Here is a 19536-nt window from a genome sequence, read left to right on the forward strand (position 1 = left end):
TGTGAGTGGGAGCTCGAGAGGGTTAGCACTCTCTATCCCAATATGTAGCTTTACAAGAAAAAGATGAAAAGAGTAATTACATTTTAGGAAAAGATTACATGATGGAAATGCTTCGAACCCGCCGCGAGTGTTAAACTGCCGACCTAGCAAGAAAAGAAGTTATTAATAGGCCATTACCTGGTGTTGAACGGCTGAAGAAGAAAGAGGCGCTTCCCGCCTCCTGCTATGTACTTAATACACTGAAAGATGGAACAGGAGTGGCCCCGAGACCCTAAAATCAGCAGTTTATATCCTCTCGCGGAAGATTCTAGGCGTTAGGGGAAATAAAACACCCTCCCTCAAAGTTTTTATTGGCTAGGGAAAAGAAACCCCTACATAGAGGAAGAAGAAACACATTATTGGTGGAAAATTAATTAAAGAAATTCGGGATTGGCTAGATCCAAAATAAGGGGAAAAAGAGGGGTATACAGCCAACTTAAACCATGACAGAAAGAAATTTAACAAAGAACAAACTCTTGAAATAAAAATTTCTCCAACAAAATAGTTCTTTGATTTCGCACTAGGTTGCACTATTGTAATTCTTCAGTAGTGTCCTCTAGAAGAGAAAGTTCACACTTCTTACTTCAAGCGAAACAAAAACACATCAAAAGTGACACAGTTCAAAAACTCAAAATTTTCCACGTGGTGACATCTTCTGAGAAAGTAGAGAATTAATAGAATAGATAAAGTTCAACCTTCCTCCAGAAGAGGAGTTTCAACTGGCGCAACTTTTAAATAAACGGTGTAGAGGTGTACCGCCCGGTACAGATTCGTCCACTGGAATATTTGTATACATGTCCTTGATATCAAAGGAACATGTTACTTGATGTGGTGTTAATTTAAAGTTTTTGAGTACTTTGCAAAAGTCTCCTGAATTTTTTATTGGTGTCTTGTTGTGAAAAACGTAATGTATGATTAGGAATGTATGTACGTATTGCGACGTTTTATAAGTAGGGCTGTCGCGGAAGTTTATTATTGGTCTTATAGGAATTCCTTCTTTATGTAACTTTGGTAAGGCTCTTGCTGTTGGAAGGCCAGGATTCATGTTTTTCAGTTTTTGGACGTCTTGTTCACTTAAAATAAAGGTTGCGTTTCTTAATAGTGTTTAAAACTCTTTCCGAGTTTTAGTTGTAGGGTCTCGATCTATTTCCGAAAAAGTACTATTATTAAAGAAAGTTTCTGTTTTTTTAATGTATTCTTCCTTATCTAAAACTACTATTCTCCCTCCCTTGTCCGCTTTGGTAATTACTATTTCCTCTTGTTTTATTTTATGTGATAAACTTGAAATAGATTTATTTCTGTTATGGGAAACTATTAAGCCTTTTACTAGGTTCGGAATTTTCTTTTTTACCTCGTCTGACGTCACTCTGAACTTCGTTAGGGAGTTTTTGTATAGCTGTTTCTACTTCTGCAATGGTAGTTATTAGCTCTTTCTTTGTTTCTACCTATCCAATTGAAATTAGGGCCTTGACTTAGGGTTTTCATTTCCTCCTCAGTGAGATTATCCTTAGAAATATTCTTAACGGGCAAAGGAAATTCTTCCAATTCATTTTCTGAATTTGAAGAGTAAGCTTTGCCATTTTCATTTTTTATTTTGGTATTTTTTAACAATGTTAATTTGTTACTAAGGGTTTCCTGCTTTTTACTTAAAATGATATCCATATTTTCATGGATGTATCTTTGAAACGAATCCCATTCTAAGGGTAACAGTAGTGTTGGACTTTGGAGATGTGCCAAATACATTTTACCATTGAGAAATGCTTTCTTTCTGTAAAGGTATTTTATTTCATTTTTTAGCCATATTTGATTGACTCTCTTTTGTGTTTCAAAGTGGTGCCTGGAGGGTACGTGTTTCTTTTGGGTTTTACTTAGAAATTTAGGAACTAGGTTGTCTTTAAGACATTTCTTTAAGAAATCTATGTCCTTAGTTAACTTAGCTACCTTCACCTTTAGATTGAAATAGATGTTGCCTTGTTTGTTTGCCTGGTTGGCCTTAGAATTGCAAGTAATCAACTTCATTTTCCGTATCAAAATTTAATCACTAAGTTTTACAATATTTAAAATTCTTCCACCGTTTTGATATTCTTTTTGCCTTTGGCAAAAAAATTTTATTTGTCAACAGTACATGTTTCGTTCCTTGTTTAGGAACATCCTCAGCTGTTATTGTAGCTTAGGTGAATTGCTAAGATTTAAAATACATTAATTTGTAGGTACAGTACATTGATTCATTTAAAAACTACTGAAATTACCAATTAAATTAAAAACAATGTAGTGTTAATGTGTTAATAATGTGAGAGTGGATGATTACATAGTTCGTCAGCTTAAAAACTATGTCTATTCATTTGAATAGTTGTTAAAAATTTCATATTGTTACATTAGAAAAGTCTGTTTGCGGTTAAAGTTTTAAAAAATATTTAACTTCGTAACACTGTTCAAATTGGAGTCTACCATAGCAAGGTAAAGAACTTTTTTATACTTTTAGTTATCATCTAAAGACACATGTTTTTTAAACAAATTTCCATTTCCTTATTTTATTTCATTTCAGAAATTGAAACGAAGCTCCCTTCACAAATATTGTTCAGCAATCAGCTTCAAAGTTCCACATTAGATTCAATCAAAGGCACCATAAGCAAACTCATAATATATAACAACTTACCTGGAAGGAACAGAAGATAAAAAATTCAATAATTTGAACAGTGTTATGAAGTTAAATATTTTTTAAAACTTTTAACCGCAAACAGACTTTTTTAATGTAACAAAATGAAATTTTTAACAACTATTCAAATGAATAGACATAGTTTTTAAGCTGACCAACTATGTAATCATCCGCTCTCACATTATTAACACACTAACACTACATTGTTTTTAATTTAGTTGGTAATTTCAGTAGTTTTTAAATGAATCAATGTACCGTACCTGCAAATTAATGTATTTTAAATCTTAGCAATTCACCTAAGCTACAATAACAGCTGAGGATGTTCCTAAATAAGGAACGAAACATGTACTGTTGACAAATAAAAAATTTTTGCCAAAGGAAAAAAAAGTATCAAAACGGTGGAAGAATTTTAAATATTGTAAAACTTAGTGATTAAATTTTGATACGGAAAATGAAGTTGATTACTTGCAATCCCTATGCTTTGCCGATGATCTGGTGATCATAGCTAAAGACCAAGCAGCAGCTTCAATCTTAGTCACTTCTGTCATAAATCTGCTTCAAAAAATAGGTTTACATATAAATGCAGACAAATCAAATGCCATTATTATAGAAAATGGTAAACTTCATTCTGATGATATCGTGACGGTCTCTGGACACATTAGAAGTATAAATGATAGTCAAGAAATAAAATATTTAGGGGCAACTTTCAGACAGACTTTAGTCTTCAATGAACATAGGTACTTGAAAAATTGAAAGCTAACTTAGATCAGATTACCAGGACTCACTTACTCCAACCGCATCAAAAATTGACTGTAATAAATCAGTTTATTGGCCCTACACTGATATACCCCTTCCAGACTGTTTCGGTTGAGAAAATTCCCAAATCAAGTCTGTTAAAAGCCGACAACATGATCAGAAGCGCACTTAAAGAAATTCTACAACTTCCGAGTGACACACCGACAAGTATGATCTATTCGAGCCACAAATATAAAGGGTTAGCACTAATGCGCGCTACTTGGGAAGCGTACCTTCAACAGCTGAACATCAATCTTAAGCTAGAAGCTGTGAATAATTCGCACGTAAATGCTGTTCGAAATTTCACAGCAATAAAAACTCGCTGCCTATCTGAACTTCAACTCAATGAAGAGACATCACCGAAATCTGTTAGACAACTGCGCGATATACTTAGAACACGCAAATTTGAAGCTTGGTGTGCATATCCACAAAAAGGAAGAGGTGTTGAGTTATTTGCTCAAGTTCCTGCTGCTAATTCTTGTGTTACCAGAAGAGATGGTTTAACTTGTTCGGAATGGGGGGAGATGTTGAAGATGACCGCGATGGTTGCACCAGTATGTACTCTGCCGGAACGTTCTACCAGCACAGGCCACTGCAGACACTGCAGTGAGTATGAAACCTTACCACATGTGCTGGGGAGTTGCCCTCAAGGAGAACTGCTTAGGATCAAACGCCATAACATCAGAAAGCTGATTGCTAATGCTCTTCGTCTCAAAAATCTAGAATTGTACGAAGAAGTCCACTGCCTCGCCGAAGGAGGCAGCACTCACAGGATTGATATTATAGCGATTGACAAACGGAGAAATGAAGCAGAAATTATTGATCCTACGGTACGCTTTGAATCTTCAGCCTCTCAGCCGACTGACGTAGACAATGAGAAAAAGTATATCTATAATCCAACCATCCCTTTCTTTCTTGAGTCGTATAACCTTTAAAAAATTACGGTGACTGGACTTTTCTTCAGCGCGAGGGGAACAATTCCCAAATCTTTCGTCACATGGCGACAAAAATATAAACTAGCGAGAAGCCTACAGGATGAGATAGTCGTCTCACTCATCAAATACTCCGTTTCGATTCTTCGTCACCATTTATATGGAGTTCATGCCATTTAACATGGTTAATTGTAACCTATCATTTTTTTAAACATTAATCTTTTTATCTTCCCTCAAAATTGTTATTGTGTATTATTCTGTGTCTTATGGCAAATCTAGGGTGTCCTGGATCAGAATAAATAAATAAATAAATTTATTTTATTTAATAAATGTGCCACCAACAGAGACACACACCAGTTATAGGTGTCTTTTACAAATTATTTTAACACATAACATAGAAATACCAAAAAGAAGAAAACACTATGTAAATGAGATGATAATGCTCTTTGTGAAATGGATGATACAATATCTCATATACAGATGCCTGTTAATAAATCAAACAAAAATTTGTAACAAAATCATGTAAATATTATACATATAAACAAATCACTTCGAGTAAAATTCTTTTAATATATTTACATATGTGTCATATTCATAAGCAAAGTCAAGATCTATGATACTTATTGAAAATAAAAACCTACAACCTGTTTTCCAGTCTTAGACCGGGTCAGGAATGTAATGAATGAAACATATATAGGCTGGTATTACAATGGGGTCGCCACTCCCAAGGTGATTATTAATGACTATTAGATGCAATGAAATGATAATGGAGAGTGTTGCTGGAATGAAAGATGACAGGGAAAACCGGAGTACCCAGAGAAAAACCTGTCCCTCCTCCGCTTTGTCCAGCACAAATCTCGCATGGAGTGACCGGGATTTGAACCACGCTATCCAGTGGTGAGAGGCCATCATGCTGCCGTCTGAGCCACGGAGGCTCTTATGATACTTATTAAGTTATTGTATGTTTCACACATATTGATAAACGGAGAGTTCTTAAAAAATACAGTTATGGAGACTGGAGTAATAAACAATTGCCGAAATCTTAAATTTCCTTTTCTAACATTAAAGCATAACTCGTGAAGCGTACTATTATAGTCAATTAATGCATTAACCATCTTATAGAGATAAATTTGTTGAGTTATTACACGCCTACTGGCTAGCGATACATTTTTAAATTCATTCAACAAAAATCCATATGGAACATTATTTCTAATGGGAAATATCTTATATTTTTTAAATAAATATATCTTGAAAAGCGTTTCTGCACCCTTTCAATTTGATTTTGATAAGATTTATAACATGGAGAGCAAATTATACATGAATACTCAAGTTTTGATCGGACAGTACTATTGAATAATAAGGCGAGTGCATACGTGTTAGTAAAATCTCTGGAATTTCTAATTATAAAACCCAATTTCTTACAGGAATCATTAACCATTGTATTAATATGCTCCTTGAAAGATAAATTACTTGTAACAATTACCCCTAAGTCATTAACGGAGTGAACAACTTTGAGTTCTTCATTATTAATTTTATATTTATAATTCAATCTAATTTTCTTATTTGAAATCGGAAGGAAACAGCATTTATTTACATTAAGTTGCAAACAGTTTTGCACTTATACACTGCATGTGTATAAGTAATCCAAATCATATTGTAATTTCAACATATCAACAATTTTTGTCTCTTTATAAAGTTTGACATACATCAGCATATAATAAACACTGAGAAAACCTAATTCTGGTAGGCAAATCATTAATATATAAAATAAAGAATAAAGGGCCAAGGTAAGACCCTTGTGGTACACCAGAAGTAACATTGTATTTGTAAGACTCGTGTTCATGATAGCAAACATATTGTTTCCGTGCGCTAAGATAATATGCAAGCAGTTTTAACCAAGGAGGGGTCAGACCAAAGCATGACAATTTTTTCATTAAAATGCCGTGATCTAATTTGTCGAAAGCTTTGGAAAAATCTGTGTATATTACATCAAGCTGTCCTTGATTATTCAAAACGGCATACTATACCCGTAACACGGTTCTCAATGAAAGTCCCCGATGTGTGCGGAGTTACGCTACCCGCCGAATACGCTTCCCCTGCGAACATGTCAGCTGCGAGCAGCGGGAAAGTGAGACGTCACAACTGGGTAACTTGGCCAAGGTTGTATTACGTCAGACGGAATGTTCCATCCTTTTCCATCGTTAATTTCTTTTAAATGGATTAATGATATGAAGGAATGAACCACATCACCGTGTAGCCTAATTTTTTATAATCATAATCCCCAAGTTTCATGGAGATCTCTTAAGAACTATTGAAGATATTGGTAATTACAATTCCCAGGGGTACTGAATAAATAGGCAGGCATTTCGCTTCTCAAGCCAGTCTACCTTGTGCCACAGTCGAGGCCGGTCAGTCGGCTGTTGGTCATTCTGCTGCCGTGATGTTGGTCGCCAGTTCGACTCTCCGATTGAAGTTTAAGTTCGCGTACTGTTGAACTCTGATTCTACAATGCATCTACAAGACTTAGAAGTATTACAGCATCATTTGCGTGTGGTAATAGAAGTTGTGTACGATTTGAGATGTGAACAGGTAAGGTGTTGAACTATTTACAGGAACAGTGTGATTCGAACTAAACGTAATTTGATGTTTGAATTACAAGAGATGATAGGATTTGAATGACAGTGTTTAAACTTCACAAAGTGACTTAACATTGAATGCTAAAGAGATAAAACCTTGTCGTTAGCGAAACTTCAAAACTGTACATAATTTTGTATTTAACCCTAACAAGAGTTAAACCTGTGCTAATAGCGAGACGTAATTCAGTATTTCAAACTGTACAGGTGATTGAATTTTGTGACAGTATTACTCTATCAAGGTGTTAGAACATTTCGTCAAACTATACGTTTGTTACAAGCTACTGACACAAGTAGTTGGATTTAACAGTGCTTTCGAACTTAGGATTTATTTTCCAAGTGACCGTATTCATGATAGAACATAGCCTTAGAACTGTGGTTAAATAAACTGGTACAGTTAAAATTTCTTATGTTGAACCCAGGACGGTTCTTGAAAGGACAGTGTTTTCTTTATTTTGTGAACGGGACTAAATTCACCCCAGAACAAATTCTTTGGTTTCATTTACTTCTAGAATTAATTCGAACTTGAACTGTGTAAAGTTTGGAAGTGGAATATTTTATTTTCTACGTCACTATTCAGCCGAAGTACTCATATTTAACTTTGATTAAGTGACTTATTTATTTTCCGTGGCTGATACATCTCAGATTTATTTTGAGTTCAATTCAAGCCATCAGCAATAACTGTGTTCATTAGTAAATCCCACCGTGCAGTCAATTGTGTGCAGACCACGCCTAACTATTATCTCATTTGAGCAGACCAGTTACTTTGGATCTATTTCATGCCCAGTGCCACGTTACAACCATGACTACGAATGCTCCTAGACCATCCAGACCTCCGAGATATTCGAGACCTTCCAGATATTAAAGATCGGCTCGGAAGATGGTGGCACCATAAGCAGACATTGTGACCCGCAATGTATCAGGGCCAATTCAGCCCCGAGGAGAAGTATTCATTGTAACTGCTGTGCTGAGGTGATGTTGAAATCTGACTTTATTTCATGAATAAACTTTTTTTAAAAATAATTAGTGTTTCATTATACTTATCTTACTTCCCTCTCTTCTGTAACAATTCAGATAGTGACCGGTCACCCCTGGGCCGAGTCTTGTGTTCAGCTAGCCATCAAAACAAACTTTTATGGTTACAATACGCATATTGTATAAATTTTAATAGATTAGTCGTAGTTGATCTACCTGGCATAAAACCATGCTGATTAATATGTATACCGACCCTCACATGATTAAACATACGCGTGTACATTAGTTGCTCAAATACTTTAGCCGGTGCACACAAAATACAAACAGGGCGATAGTTTCCAATATTTTTACTGTCCCCACATTTAAAAACTCGACACACTTTCACTATCTTCCATACTATTGGAAAGGTTTGCTTTTTTACCACAACGTTATATAAGGCTCGTAAGGGGAAATCTAACACATTCGAACATGCTTCCTGTACGTACGGGGGTATTCCATCAACACCACATGACCTTTTGGGTTTTAATTTTTTAATAGCTAACATATATTCCTTTTCATTCACGAATTCTAAAGATAACGGAAAATTAACATATACATCAGATGAATCAGGAATATCATAGGTTGGTGGAGGTTTCGAATATACCGATCCAAAAAAGGTTGCAAAGCCATCAGCTATACTTTTGTTATTATTAAGTAAGATATTGTTAAATTTCATGCCCTATTGCAGACCCTCCTTGGTATTTCTTTTGCATTTCATATAGCTCACGAACTGATTAACATCACTTTTGATATTCTCTTAAAGTCTAGAAATGAAATTCTTATACGCTTTACTGATCATATGTTTTGTTTCTCTCCTTAACTGGTTAAATATTACCCTATTATACTATGAATGTTTCCTTCGCTTTCTGTGGATTTCCTTCAGTTTCAAGTTATTTATTATGTCTTTAGTAAACCATGGAGGATATTTTTTCTTTGTGTGAAAATTCTTCATTGGTACCGTTTCACAAAATACAGAGTGTACCTGAGCATAAAAATACTCAACAGCCTGGTCAACGTCTGTAAATTTTTACAATCCTAGACCAATCCATTTGGTCGAACATTTTATAAATTTGAAAGAAATTAGCCCTTCTAAAGTCAAATAACTGCTTAGGTTATTCAGGTTGTTGTGAAACATGGCTACGCTCTCTGTTTAATAGTAGCGTGACTGCTATTGCAGGATGATAACTATCCTCCTTAATTGAGGGGCACTCATCTCTATATACTGTTAATGTGTTAACATTCGTAATAATAAGATCAAGTGTATTTCCATTTGCATTAAGAATATTATTGACAAAGTGCAACTGATAGTGACACAAACTCAGCTAAGGATCTATATGCAGGTCCAAAATTTACAAGATTACTTTGCTCACCACTAATTAATGGCAAATTAAAGTCACCAGCTAAAATAAGATCTAAATTGGAAAGGTCCTTATTAACTTCAAACAATCTATTGAAGTCCAAATATGCTTCCAATTTGGTTGCAAGTGGAAAATACACTGACATTATTACATAACTGTGACTATTAACTATAAATTTTACACAAACTGCTTCAGTATCACCAAAATCTTGATACTATAGAACCTTTAACAGCTATAAATACGCCTCCTCCTTTCTTTGTACCTCCACGATCTTTTCTATACACATTAAAATCCCTACTAAACAGTTCGCTGTTAGCAACATGAGATTGTAACCATGTTTCCTTAATCAACAGACTATCGTATTCTGATTTACTATTAACATAAAACTCCAAAATTTTAGTGTTTAACCCTCTTACTGTACATTCTGGGAGTAAATATTAATTGCATTAAAAATAATTTTTCTGAAAACACAAAAGTTAAACAGTCCCATTTAATCCATTCACATCGTCCAGGGTTTTTAGATTAAACACCTGCCGATCACCCTCTCTCTTTTGGAGTTTAATGTTACCTCCATGATCTACCCATAGAAAAGCAAAATTTCTCTCCTTAATTTTTCGAGCTTGGCCAAGGACCTTTCTTCGTAGGGACATCAAACTGTGGTTTATATACACCGTCTCGTACTCAGAGAATCCGAGATGAGACACATTTAAATCCCTTTTAACCTTGCGTTTTTGAATGAGTTCATTCTTGACACTATGGTGTACAAACTTCACTACAATGGCAATCACAACTTCCCCAACACAAACAACTTCCCTTATCCCACTTCACAATCTTCCTACAGGCAATTCAAAACCTTCATCGCTATTTACAAAATAATGTCTTCTACACTCATCTCACACTTCACTGTCCGAAGTTGACCATCTCCTCTATATTTCCTTCAACTATCATAACAATTGCCTATACAAACTCTATTTACAGATCCTGCTTCCTCCACAAGTCTGAAATATGCACTTCAGTCGACTCGGAGTACCACACACTCTTAGGCAATCCCTTCACATATGTACAGATACATTTAGTCTCTCATATTGCTTTTAAATAATAAACCTAAAGCAGCATGGCAGCTGACTGCCTCTAGACTTGGTGCAATTATGCTAGTTGCTTTACGTCGCACCGACACAGATAGGTCTTATGGCGACGATGGGACAGGGAAGGGCTAGTTGGAAGCGGCCGTGGCTTAATTAAGGTACAGCCTCAGCATTTGCCTGGTGTGAAAATAGGAAACCACGGAAAACCATTTTCAGGGCTGCCGACAGTCGGGTTCGAACCTACTATCTCCCGAATACTGGATACTGGCTGCACTTAAGCGACTGCAGCTATCGAGCTCGGTGGTGCAATTATGAGCATAACCCCATGCTATAATCAGAAATTTTAACTGTTCATGTACCTCATCTGGCACAAAAAGGCCAAAAACTCATGCACCTAGATGATACTATAAAATTAGGCACATACCTGTACCTCCATAATAATTAGCAAATGCTACAAACACTCATGACTTAATGTTGGCATATTTGATGACTGTATCCCTTGTACAATAAAATTGAGGTTATAATAGACGTGCTCACATATAGTAGAAGCAGCATACATAACAGTGGCGACTACAGGATCAGACATAGTAGGAAGGTAATGTGCATTGGACGGGCCTTCATAAAAGATATCATATGCGAATATTGCATCGTAACGCTTTGTCCCATAATTCTCCTTACATTCAGAAACACTAGTGTCCACTCCACCATGTTCTTTTCACAATCATTATTATTGGTTAATGCACACTGCACCTCGCCTGACATTTTTTAATTCTTCGCATAGTTGACATATCGTCTTTAACTTGCCTGGCATTACTATTTGTTGTTAGGTGGGGTTAAGTCACCTTACTTGGGTTCATCATGCCAATTCAACCCTCACAACTACTGAATTGCCCAATCCCTAGCAAGATGATGCTGCCTAACCTCTACTACTCACTCACTCACTCCATAGGCTTCTGAGGGATGTGAAGTTCCCGTGCCAATCTCACAATCCTCTTCCATCCTTTTCGATCTTAACCCTGCTCTTCCCAGTTATCAATTTGGAAGGTCCAGCATTCCTTGTTGATCTCCTTCTTCCAGGTGCTTCAGGATCTTCCTGAAGGTCTTTTCCCATTAAGAGATCCCTTGTATAGTTCTACTGGTGCTCTGTTATCCTGCATCTTCCGTACATGTCCAGCCCAGCGCAGTCTGCTGGATTCTATCACACCCATTATAATGTGGTGTTGAGAGAGGGTGTAAATTTCATAATTAGATCTTTTCTGCCAGCTTCGAGAGATGGGATCGAACTATAGGACATATTTTTCTATAGACTTTATTCTCAAAGACTTGCATGTGCTGCTGCTCTTTCTTGGTTATACTCCATGTCTCGTAACCATACAGAAGTACTGGTCGAATGATTTTATTGTAGATAATCATTTTTGCATTCCTTGTTAAAAACTTGGAGCCTAATATAGGGCTCATAGAGTAAAATGCCTTATTTGCATTCTTAATTCTAGCTTGGTGTTCCTGTTGCCTTCGGTTTTGCTCATCAGTTAATACACCAAGGAATTTACACTCATCTACTCTTTTAAATATATCTTTCCCAAACTTCAAATGCAATCTGTCAACCTCATCGTGATTTGGTCTCTGTACAACCATGTAATGCGTCTTTTTTATCATTTACCCATAATTTCTAATTCATGGCCCCCAATACGAACAATATCATCTGCACATGCAAGGACTTTGTTGTCTCCCCAATATGATGCCAGCAGGTACACGAGCTAATTTCTGGATAATCTTCTCCAGTGGAATGTTGAATAGAAGAGGAGATAGTGCATCCCCTTGTCTCAGACCAGTTTTATTCTGGAAGGAACTTGATTTTCTGCCCTTGAGCAAAACACAGCTAACATTACCATCCATACACAGTTTGCACATCTTAATTTTATGGGAAAGCCAAACTCCATCATGATGTTCCACAGCCCTTCTCTTTGGACTGAATCATATGTCTTGAAGAAATCTCTAAAGAGAAGTGTAACAGTGCATTCGGATAAGTCTTGCGGTGATTTGAAGAAGCATCTACTGGAAAAACTGTTGGTAAGTGAGAAATGTTCTTAAGTGTCTCACTTGGTGTGGCAGTGAAAGCCTCGGGCTGCTAGTGGTAGGGCGGTCGTGTCGTGATGGGGAAGGCAGAGTTGTCAGACTTCCGATCGCTGGGTGACCACTGTGGTGCCTAACTCTCGCATTAATTGGAGACATTGAATTGAATCCCGGACCTCAGCATTGTACAGTATGTGAAAGCAGTGGGCGTCGTAATCAACTATTTGTGAACTGTAACAGTTGTTCATTAAGTAGCCACAGGACATGTGCACAAATTTCGACATCAGAATACAGGAAATTAAAGAAGGGGGGAAGAACGTGGACTTGCTGGCAATGCGAAATGCCGCCACTAACAAACTCTTTCTTTTCCAATACCAGTGACGTTACCAGTGACTCTGTAAATAGCTACAACTGTAAATATATAAATAATAATCTAACTCTCTTTGTGTTTAACGCACGCAGCATTTTACGCCCAGGTAGAAAAGAGTATATTCTCGCTTCGCTCTCAAGCCTAGATCCCTCTCTTGTGTGTATCAGTGAAACACGGCTTTCAGACACAATAATGACTCAGAAGTGCTACCAGATTCTTTTGTCTTCCGTAAGGACTGGATCCTAATCACAGGAGGCAGAGTACGTACTGCTGCAAAACCGGAGTGTAATCCAACTAGACGACCAGAGTTGGAGACGACAGCTGAAGCCGTGTGGGTGGAAATTGCATGCAGTAATAATAAATTCCTCCTCGGATGAGTGTACCGTACACCGAAGTCCTCGCAAACGATGAACGATGAATTGCTCTCCTCTCTGGAGCGTGTGCAACAAGTGCAGAATAATTATGACGCAATTTATATTACCAGTGACTTCAATCTTGAAATGACTTGGTCTAGAAATGCCGCCCCAGTACCAAACAGTCCTCTTGCTAATAGTTTTCTCTCCACCTTCTACGACATTTTTCTCCATCAGTTAGTTTTCGAAGCGACTCGTATTACTCAAAATTCCCGTTCCGCACTAGACCTGTTCCTTACTAACTCTCCATCATCCGTCCAGTCCCTGGATGTAATACCTGGATTTTGTGATCATCAAGGCTATAATTACAACTTTGACCTACAGAAAACCCTCCCCAAAACTCCACTCCAGAAAAATATATAATTTTTCCCTCACTAACTAGAACGATCTTTCCTCTCTTCTAACAAAAATATCTTCCTGTTCCCCTCGTGTCCTTCACCAACGATATAAATATCAACGAGATCAGGGAAAACTGGAAAAAAATATTTTTTGAATGTGTCGATCAAGTTGTGCCGAAAGTTTCCATCTGCAGTAAGCGAAAAACGCCGTGGATCACTAAAGAGATAACATCGGGTATTCAAAAGAGAAATCGTTTATACAGGAAATGGAAGAAAAACCCAATTGACAGTAGGTGGGAGAAGTACAGACTGGCTAGGAACAAACTCAAATCATTAATCCGTGATGCCTACAGTTCATATATCCACGGCCTTAGTTCCAATAATAAAGAGCTATGGGCTTTCATCAGAAAAGCGGCAACAGTGCTCCATCGGTCTTCAAGTACAACGGACTATCAGTTTCCTCTCCCCAAGAAATAGCAGACACATTTAACAGTAAATTTAAAAATAACTTCACCACTGCTGACAAGGATGAAGACATGTTTACTACAAGGACAACCCCCCCCCCGTTTCCGCCCCTAACTAGCTTGTACTTCACTACTAACGAGGTCGCAACAAGTCTTTGGAGAACTAGACCTCATGCTGCGAACGGCCCAGATAACGTGCCGGCCAGAATTCTCCATCGCAGTGCAGAAGCATTAACACCTTCTCTTTGTGCAGTATTTAACATCTCGATGAACAGTGGGACTGTTCCAGAAGAATGGAAGAAAGCAAATGTCGTTCCCGTATTCAAAGACGGTGACAGGGAAAATGTAGACAACTATCGCCAGGTCTCTCTTACATCTGGTTTATGTAAATGCATGGAACGCCTAATTGTTAAACATGTGCTGGATTTTCTGAATGAGAGAAACCTGTTGAATAACAACCAACATGGATTGCTCCCTGGGAAATCCTGTACTACACTTTTAACAACAGTAATTGATGAGTGGCAACATTCCCTGGACCAGTCTAATATATCCCAAGTGGACTGCGTAACTCTCGACTGGAGTAAGGCCTTTGATCAGGTACCTCATCAACGACTGTTGTTAAAACTTAACAAGTATGGCATTCAAGGCAAACTGCAGACGTGGTTTCGATCATTCCTGGTAGGTCGGACGCAGAGCATTGTGTTCAGTGGGGCCAGGTCAGAACAAACTTTAGTCACCTCGGGTGTGATTCAAGGTAGTGTGATAGGACCGCTTCTGTACACGATATTTACGCTGGATCTGCCAGGTTGTGTATAGTCTTCTATGGCACAGTATGCTGATGACACCATTATTTACAGAGCCATTCGCAGTGAGAACGATGTAAATAAGTTACAGTCAGATCTGGATAGTGTGGATCTGTGGTGCAAAATAAATAGAATGTCTATAAATGTACAGAAATGTAAATATATACGCTAAACTAGAGCAAGATCACAGTTACAACACCAAATTTCACTGTGTGGTAAAAACCTGATGCCCTGCACCTCAATAAAATTGCTTGGCATTCACATTTGCAGCAATTTAAAATGGAACAAGCATGTAGAGGAAATAAGATGCAAAGAATACAGATTCCTGGGATTCATCCGCAGATCTCTACTGGGAGCCAGGAAGAAAGCAGTCTAGACAGCTTGTTTGTCATTAGTACGGCCAATACTGTTGTACGGGCTTCCTTCCTGGCACCCTACTACAGTGGAGAACATGATGAAACTAGAGGGAGTTCAACGCCGAGCAAAAAGACTAATTACTCAACACGGTCATTTAAATACAGCCAGGTCACTACCCACCATAACAACCCTCTGTAAACAAATAGATATTGCTTTCCTGAGAAAATCCCTCGCAGGTAACATTCATATAAACCCTTTCAACCGCTTACAGCTGAACTATCGTTCCGCTCAAAGAGGTCGAGGTGTGTCCCTTTTCCCTCCATTTGCAAGAAGAGTATCATATCAAAGTGGCTTCTTTAATCGTTCTGCTCGGCTGTGGAATGAACTCCCACCTCAGATAAAAGAACTACCTCCAAAGAAATTTCGTAAAGAGGTAAAAAGGATGTATATATAATGAAACCTTCTGTACATAATATAATTTTTCTACTGTGTGAATGTTCAGTGTGAGTGGGAGGACGGATGAAAGTTTATGGGATCCCGAGTGAGACTGTATGTAGATATGAGTAGCCGGCCTAGCTAAAGTATAAGCGAGGATTCTAGTGTGTGTGTGTGTGTGTGTGTGTGTGTGTGTGTCAAATTACTTTAATGTTGAACAGGTTTTGTGAGTATTATGTAAATATGGAAACTGTATATAAGCACAGTATGCAGAATGTAATTATATATTTGAATATTGTAATTTTAAGTGGTGATGGAGGCACTTTTGTGTATGTGGGGCTATGCCCTTTCTCCATCCACCATCTATAAATTGTACCTACAATTAATGGAAAATAAATAATAATAATAATTCAAGGCAAAGACACCTCTGTACAGGCCATGAAGGCCTTTGGAGGAGTGGAAGGTAAAGACTTCCACCATTGTTAACCGCGGCACGTGATGGGGTAGAGTGGTTAGCTCTACGCCCGGCTGCCTTTGCCCCCAGGAATTAACCTGGTACTCATTTTTGGTGTAGGCTGAGTGAACCTCAGGGCCATATGCACCTCCGGAAGTGGAAATCTCGTTTCTTAAATTTCATGACTTCCTGACTGGGATTCAAACCCACGTCCTTCCGGGCGAACCGAGCACGCCTTTACTGCCTCGGCCAGGCAGCCCCGTAATAATAATTCACTCCCGCCATTTCCAAATACACGCAGGTTCACAACATATGGTGCAAAGTAGGGGCAAAAGATCTTCTTAGGTCGACGCCCCAAATAAATAACATTAAAAAAAAAAAAAAAAACCTCCACTAACATAAATTTATACAAAAGATGAAAATTAATATACTTTATTCCAGTTCTCCTAACCTAAATAATTTAACAAATTCATAATGTTAGTCTTATCTACTAAACCTAATAAATTACTATATTTTAGTGGAGTCCTCATCTTATAGTGACCAAGAGGCTCATACCTTGGTATGCTTACACAATAGTTACTGATAAGAAGAATCATTCTCCAGTCATGGCCATTTACTGAGAACATTTATGAAGACATTTTCAGCAAATTTTATCATTTAATTTTGGATCTTAACTTATCAGCAGTGTAACAGCACTCTTAGCTCTCGTTCTCAGAGGCCTGGGTTCAATTGCTGGTACTGCCAGAAATTTAAGAATGGCAGAAGGGCTGGTATGTGGTTAAAATAGTACGTGCAGCTCACCTGCTTTGGGGGTGTGCCTGAAAGGAGCTTCACAACCTTGGGATGGAAACAAGATTTTAGCTGCCTCTGTGGATCGATGGTAGTATGTCTCCGGATCCCAGCGGAATTAGTCGGATTTTTGAAGAGCGGAAAAATGTCCACTCGATAGTCCATGTCCTATGATATCGGCATACAAAAGATCTCTGATGGCACATTTGGTGTTTACCCGAAAATAATTAATTTAACACTCAGCCATAGACTCCCAAGAGAGATTTGGTTTACTCTACCATCTAGAGTAAAACATAACATTGAAATTCATGAGCAGACGAGCAGATGGCATCAGAGTAAAATATCTGCATACAGTAGATGAGATTATTATTTCCACCAGAATTTCACTAAATTGAATGGTGTTTGTTAAAGACTTTGTTTTTCCTTTTCAGATGGTGGTATACCAGATAATTGTAATTACAGTATAAGTGAATAAATGTGGTCTTACTAGAAATTATCAGTAGTAACACTTAAAAACAAACATATTCTCAATTTTGTATATTTCAAAGCTTGTTGATAATTTATTGTAGAATTCATTCTTATGGTGACTTGTGTTTGATCAGTATTCGACTAGACTGCTGTAATGAAAGACCTTCACAATAAGCTCCAACTTCTAACATCATCGCCACTGCTTAAGGAAGACCAAAAGCTCGTAGTACTAAATTCCTCAATCTGTCCCACCCTGATATATACCCTTTCCTGACATGCAATTTCCTGAAAATTGCACAGAAATTCTTATCCGATAGTGATAAAATGATTAAAAGTGCAACAAAGGGGATATTGCAGTTGCCGACGGATACCCCAGATGGCATGATGTACACCAAAGCGAAATACAAAGGACTCGCTCTGTTTAAAACCTCGTGGGAAGTTTACCTACAATGCATTAATGCCTGCAATGTCTTGCTGAAGACTAAACATCCACTTGGTGTCGCTTTGAGGGAATCTCACGCAGAGATTCAGGAATGTATAGAATGCCTAAAACTAACAAAAGCTGATACCCGGAAAATAACCGCCAAGAACGGCCTGTACGATACTAAGAAGATCCGTCAAGAGCTACGAGAACGTGAATTCACCTCCTGGTGTTCACTACCGCAAAAAGGACTCGGGAGTACAACTTTACAAAGATAATACACCAGCAAACTCTTGGGTGCGAGATCATACCGGACTGTCTTGCAACGAGTGGAGAGAGGCTATAAAGATGACTGCTAATGTCTCTGCGGTGCGCTCGGTGCCAGGCAGATCCCTGGACAACAACCTATGTCGGCATTGCCACGGAGAGAAAGAAACTCTTGGTCATGTCCTGGGATTCTGCACACGCGGGTAGCTCCTAAGAAACACGCGACACCACCAGATCAGATCCTTCATTTGGTGAAGAACTGAGAAGGGATTCACTGTACATGAGGAGGTACACAGGATGGCCATAAATGTTCACAAAGAATTGACATCATAGCCTTTAAAGATAACAGCTCTCAAGGATTCATATTAGATCCGACTGTCAGGTTCGAGCACCATAGCGGTCAGCCAGAGGAGGTTAATCTAGAAAAGATTAACAAATACAAACCCACTATCCCTTACTACAAATCTAAATACCACCTTCAGGAAATTGAAATAATAGGGATAATGGTTGGAGCTCACGGTACCATACCTCGTTACTTCGTCGCCACATGGTAGCGCATCCAACTCTTAATGAAGCTCATCCCCGAAATCATGACCCTCGTCCTCCAAGACTCCATCAAGATCCTGAGGCACCACCTCTACATCTAATTTTGAATTTTCTTTAATTAATAGATATGTACAGAAAATTGATATGTTTGACATTGTTCTTAACGGCAGCCTGTAAATACAGGAGGTCTTTCCAAAATAAATGGAAATTATATATAGCCTATAATAATATTCTATAGCTATGCTCATTTTTCTTTTTTAGGATTGTGGCAACCAGCATTGGTGAACAAAGATTGTCTCCTCGAACCCAGCGACTTACAATGGTTATAAAATCCCTTTCTGAAGAATTCTCTCTGTGGAATCTTAAGAAACATCCTGTTATTCTTATTATAGATGAGGTAAGTTTTTGTTACAGTTATATCCAGTACGTATCCTTGCTATACAAGTTATGATAAGTGAGAGAGGATATGCTAATTATGTTATTATACATTACCATTTTGTATTATGAAATATAATAATATCATTTGTTCAATGTCCTTTTAATTGTTGTGAATTTTGAGATTCAGGAAGTCTATATTTTATTCTGCTGGAATTCTCTTAACTCTTTGTCGGCAGAAACATACATATATTGTACCAGAAACGCTAGTCCAGTGTTGCTGCATGATGTAATTGAAGTTTTAAGATACGCGTTGTGCGCGAGTGAGCCGGATGAAGAGCCTGAAGTGAGTAAGGCTTCCAGCTGTTCAAGGTTAAACTACGGCATGTATTGAACATTTGATTGTATCATCGATTACTAGTGTAATAATGATAATACAACTATGAGAGTA

General features: G+C 37.8%; 1 protein-coding gene across 3 annotated transcripts in view; it reads left to right on the forward strand.

The window, feature by feature from the left end:
* Positions 1-19536, forward strand: part of Sse (separase) — a 330246-nt gene that overhangs the window by 212459 nt on the left and 98251 nt on the right. For all 3 annotated transcript variants that reach the window (XM_067148330.2, XM_067148331.2, XM_067148332.2), the window contains exon 7: positions 18972-19107. In XM_067148330.2, the coding sequence (XP_067004431.2) occupies positions 18972-19107 (136 nt within the window). The remainder of the gene's footprint in view (positions 1-18971; positions 19108-19536) is intronic.

This window comes from Anabrus simplex, chromosome 5, assembly GCF_040414725.1.
Source record: "Anabrus simplex isolate iqAnaSimp1 chromosome 5, ASM4041472v1, whole genome shotgun sequence".
NCBI classification, from domain to species: Eukaryota; Metazoa; Arthropoda; class Insecta; order Orthoptera; family Tettigoniidae; genus Anabrus; species Anabrus simplex.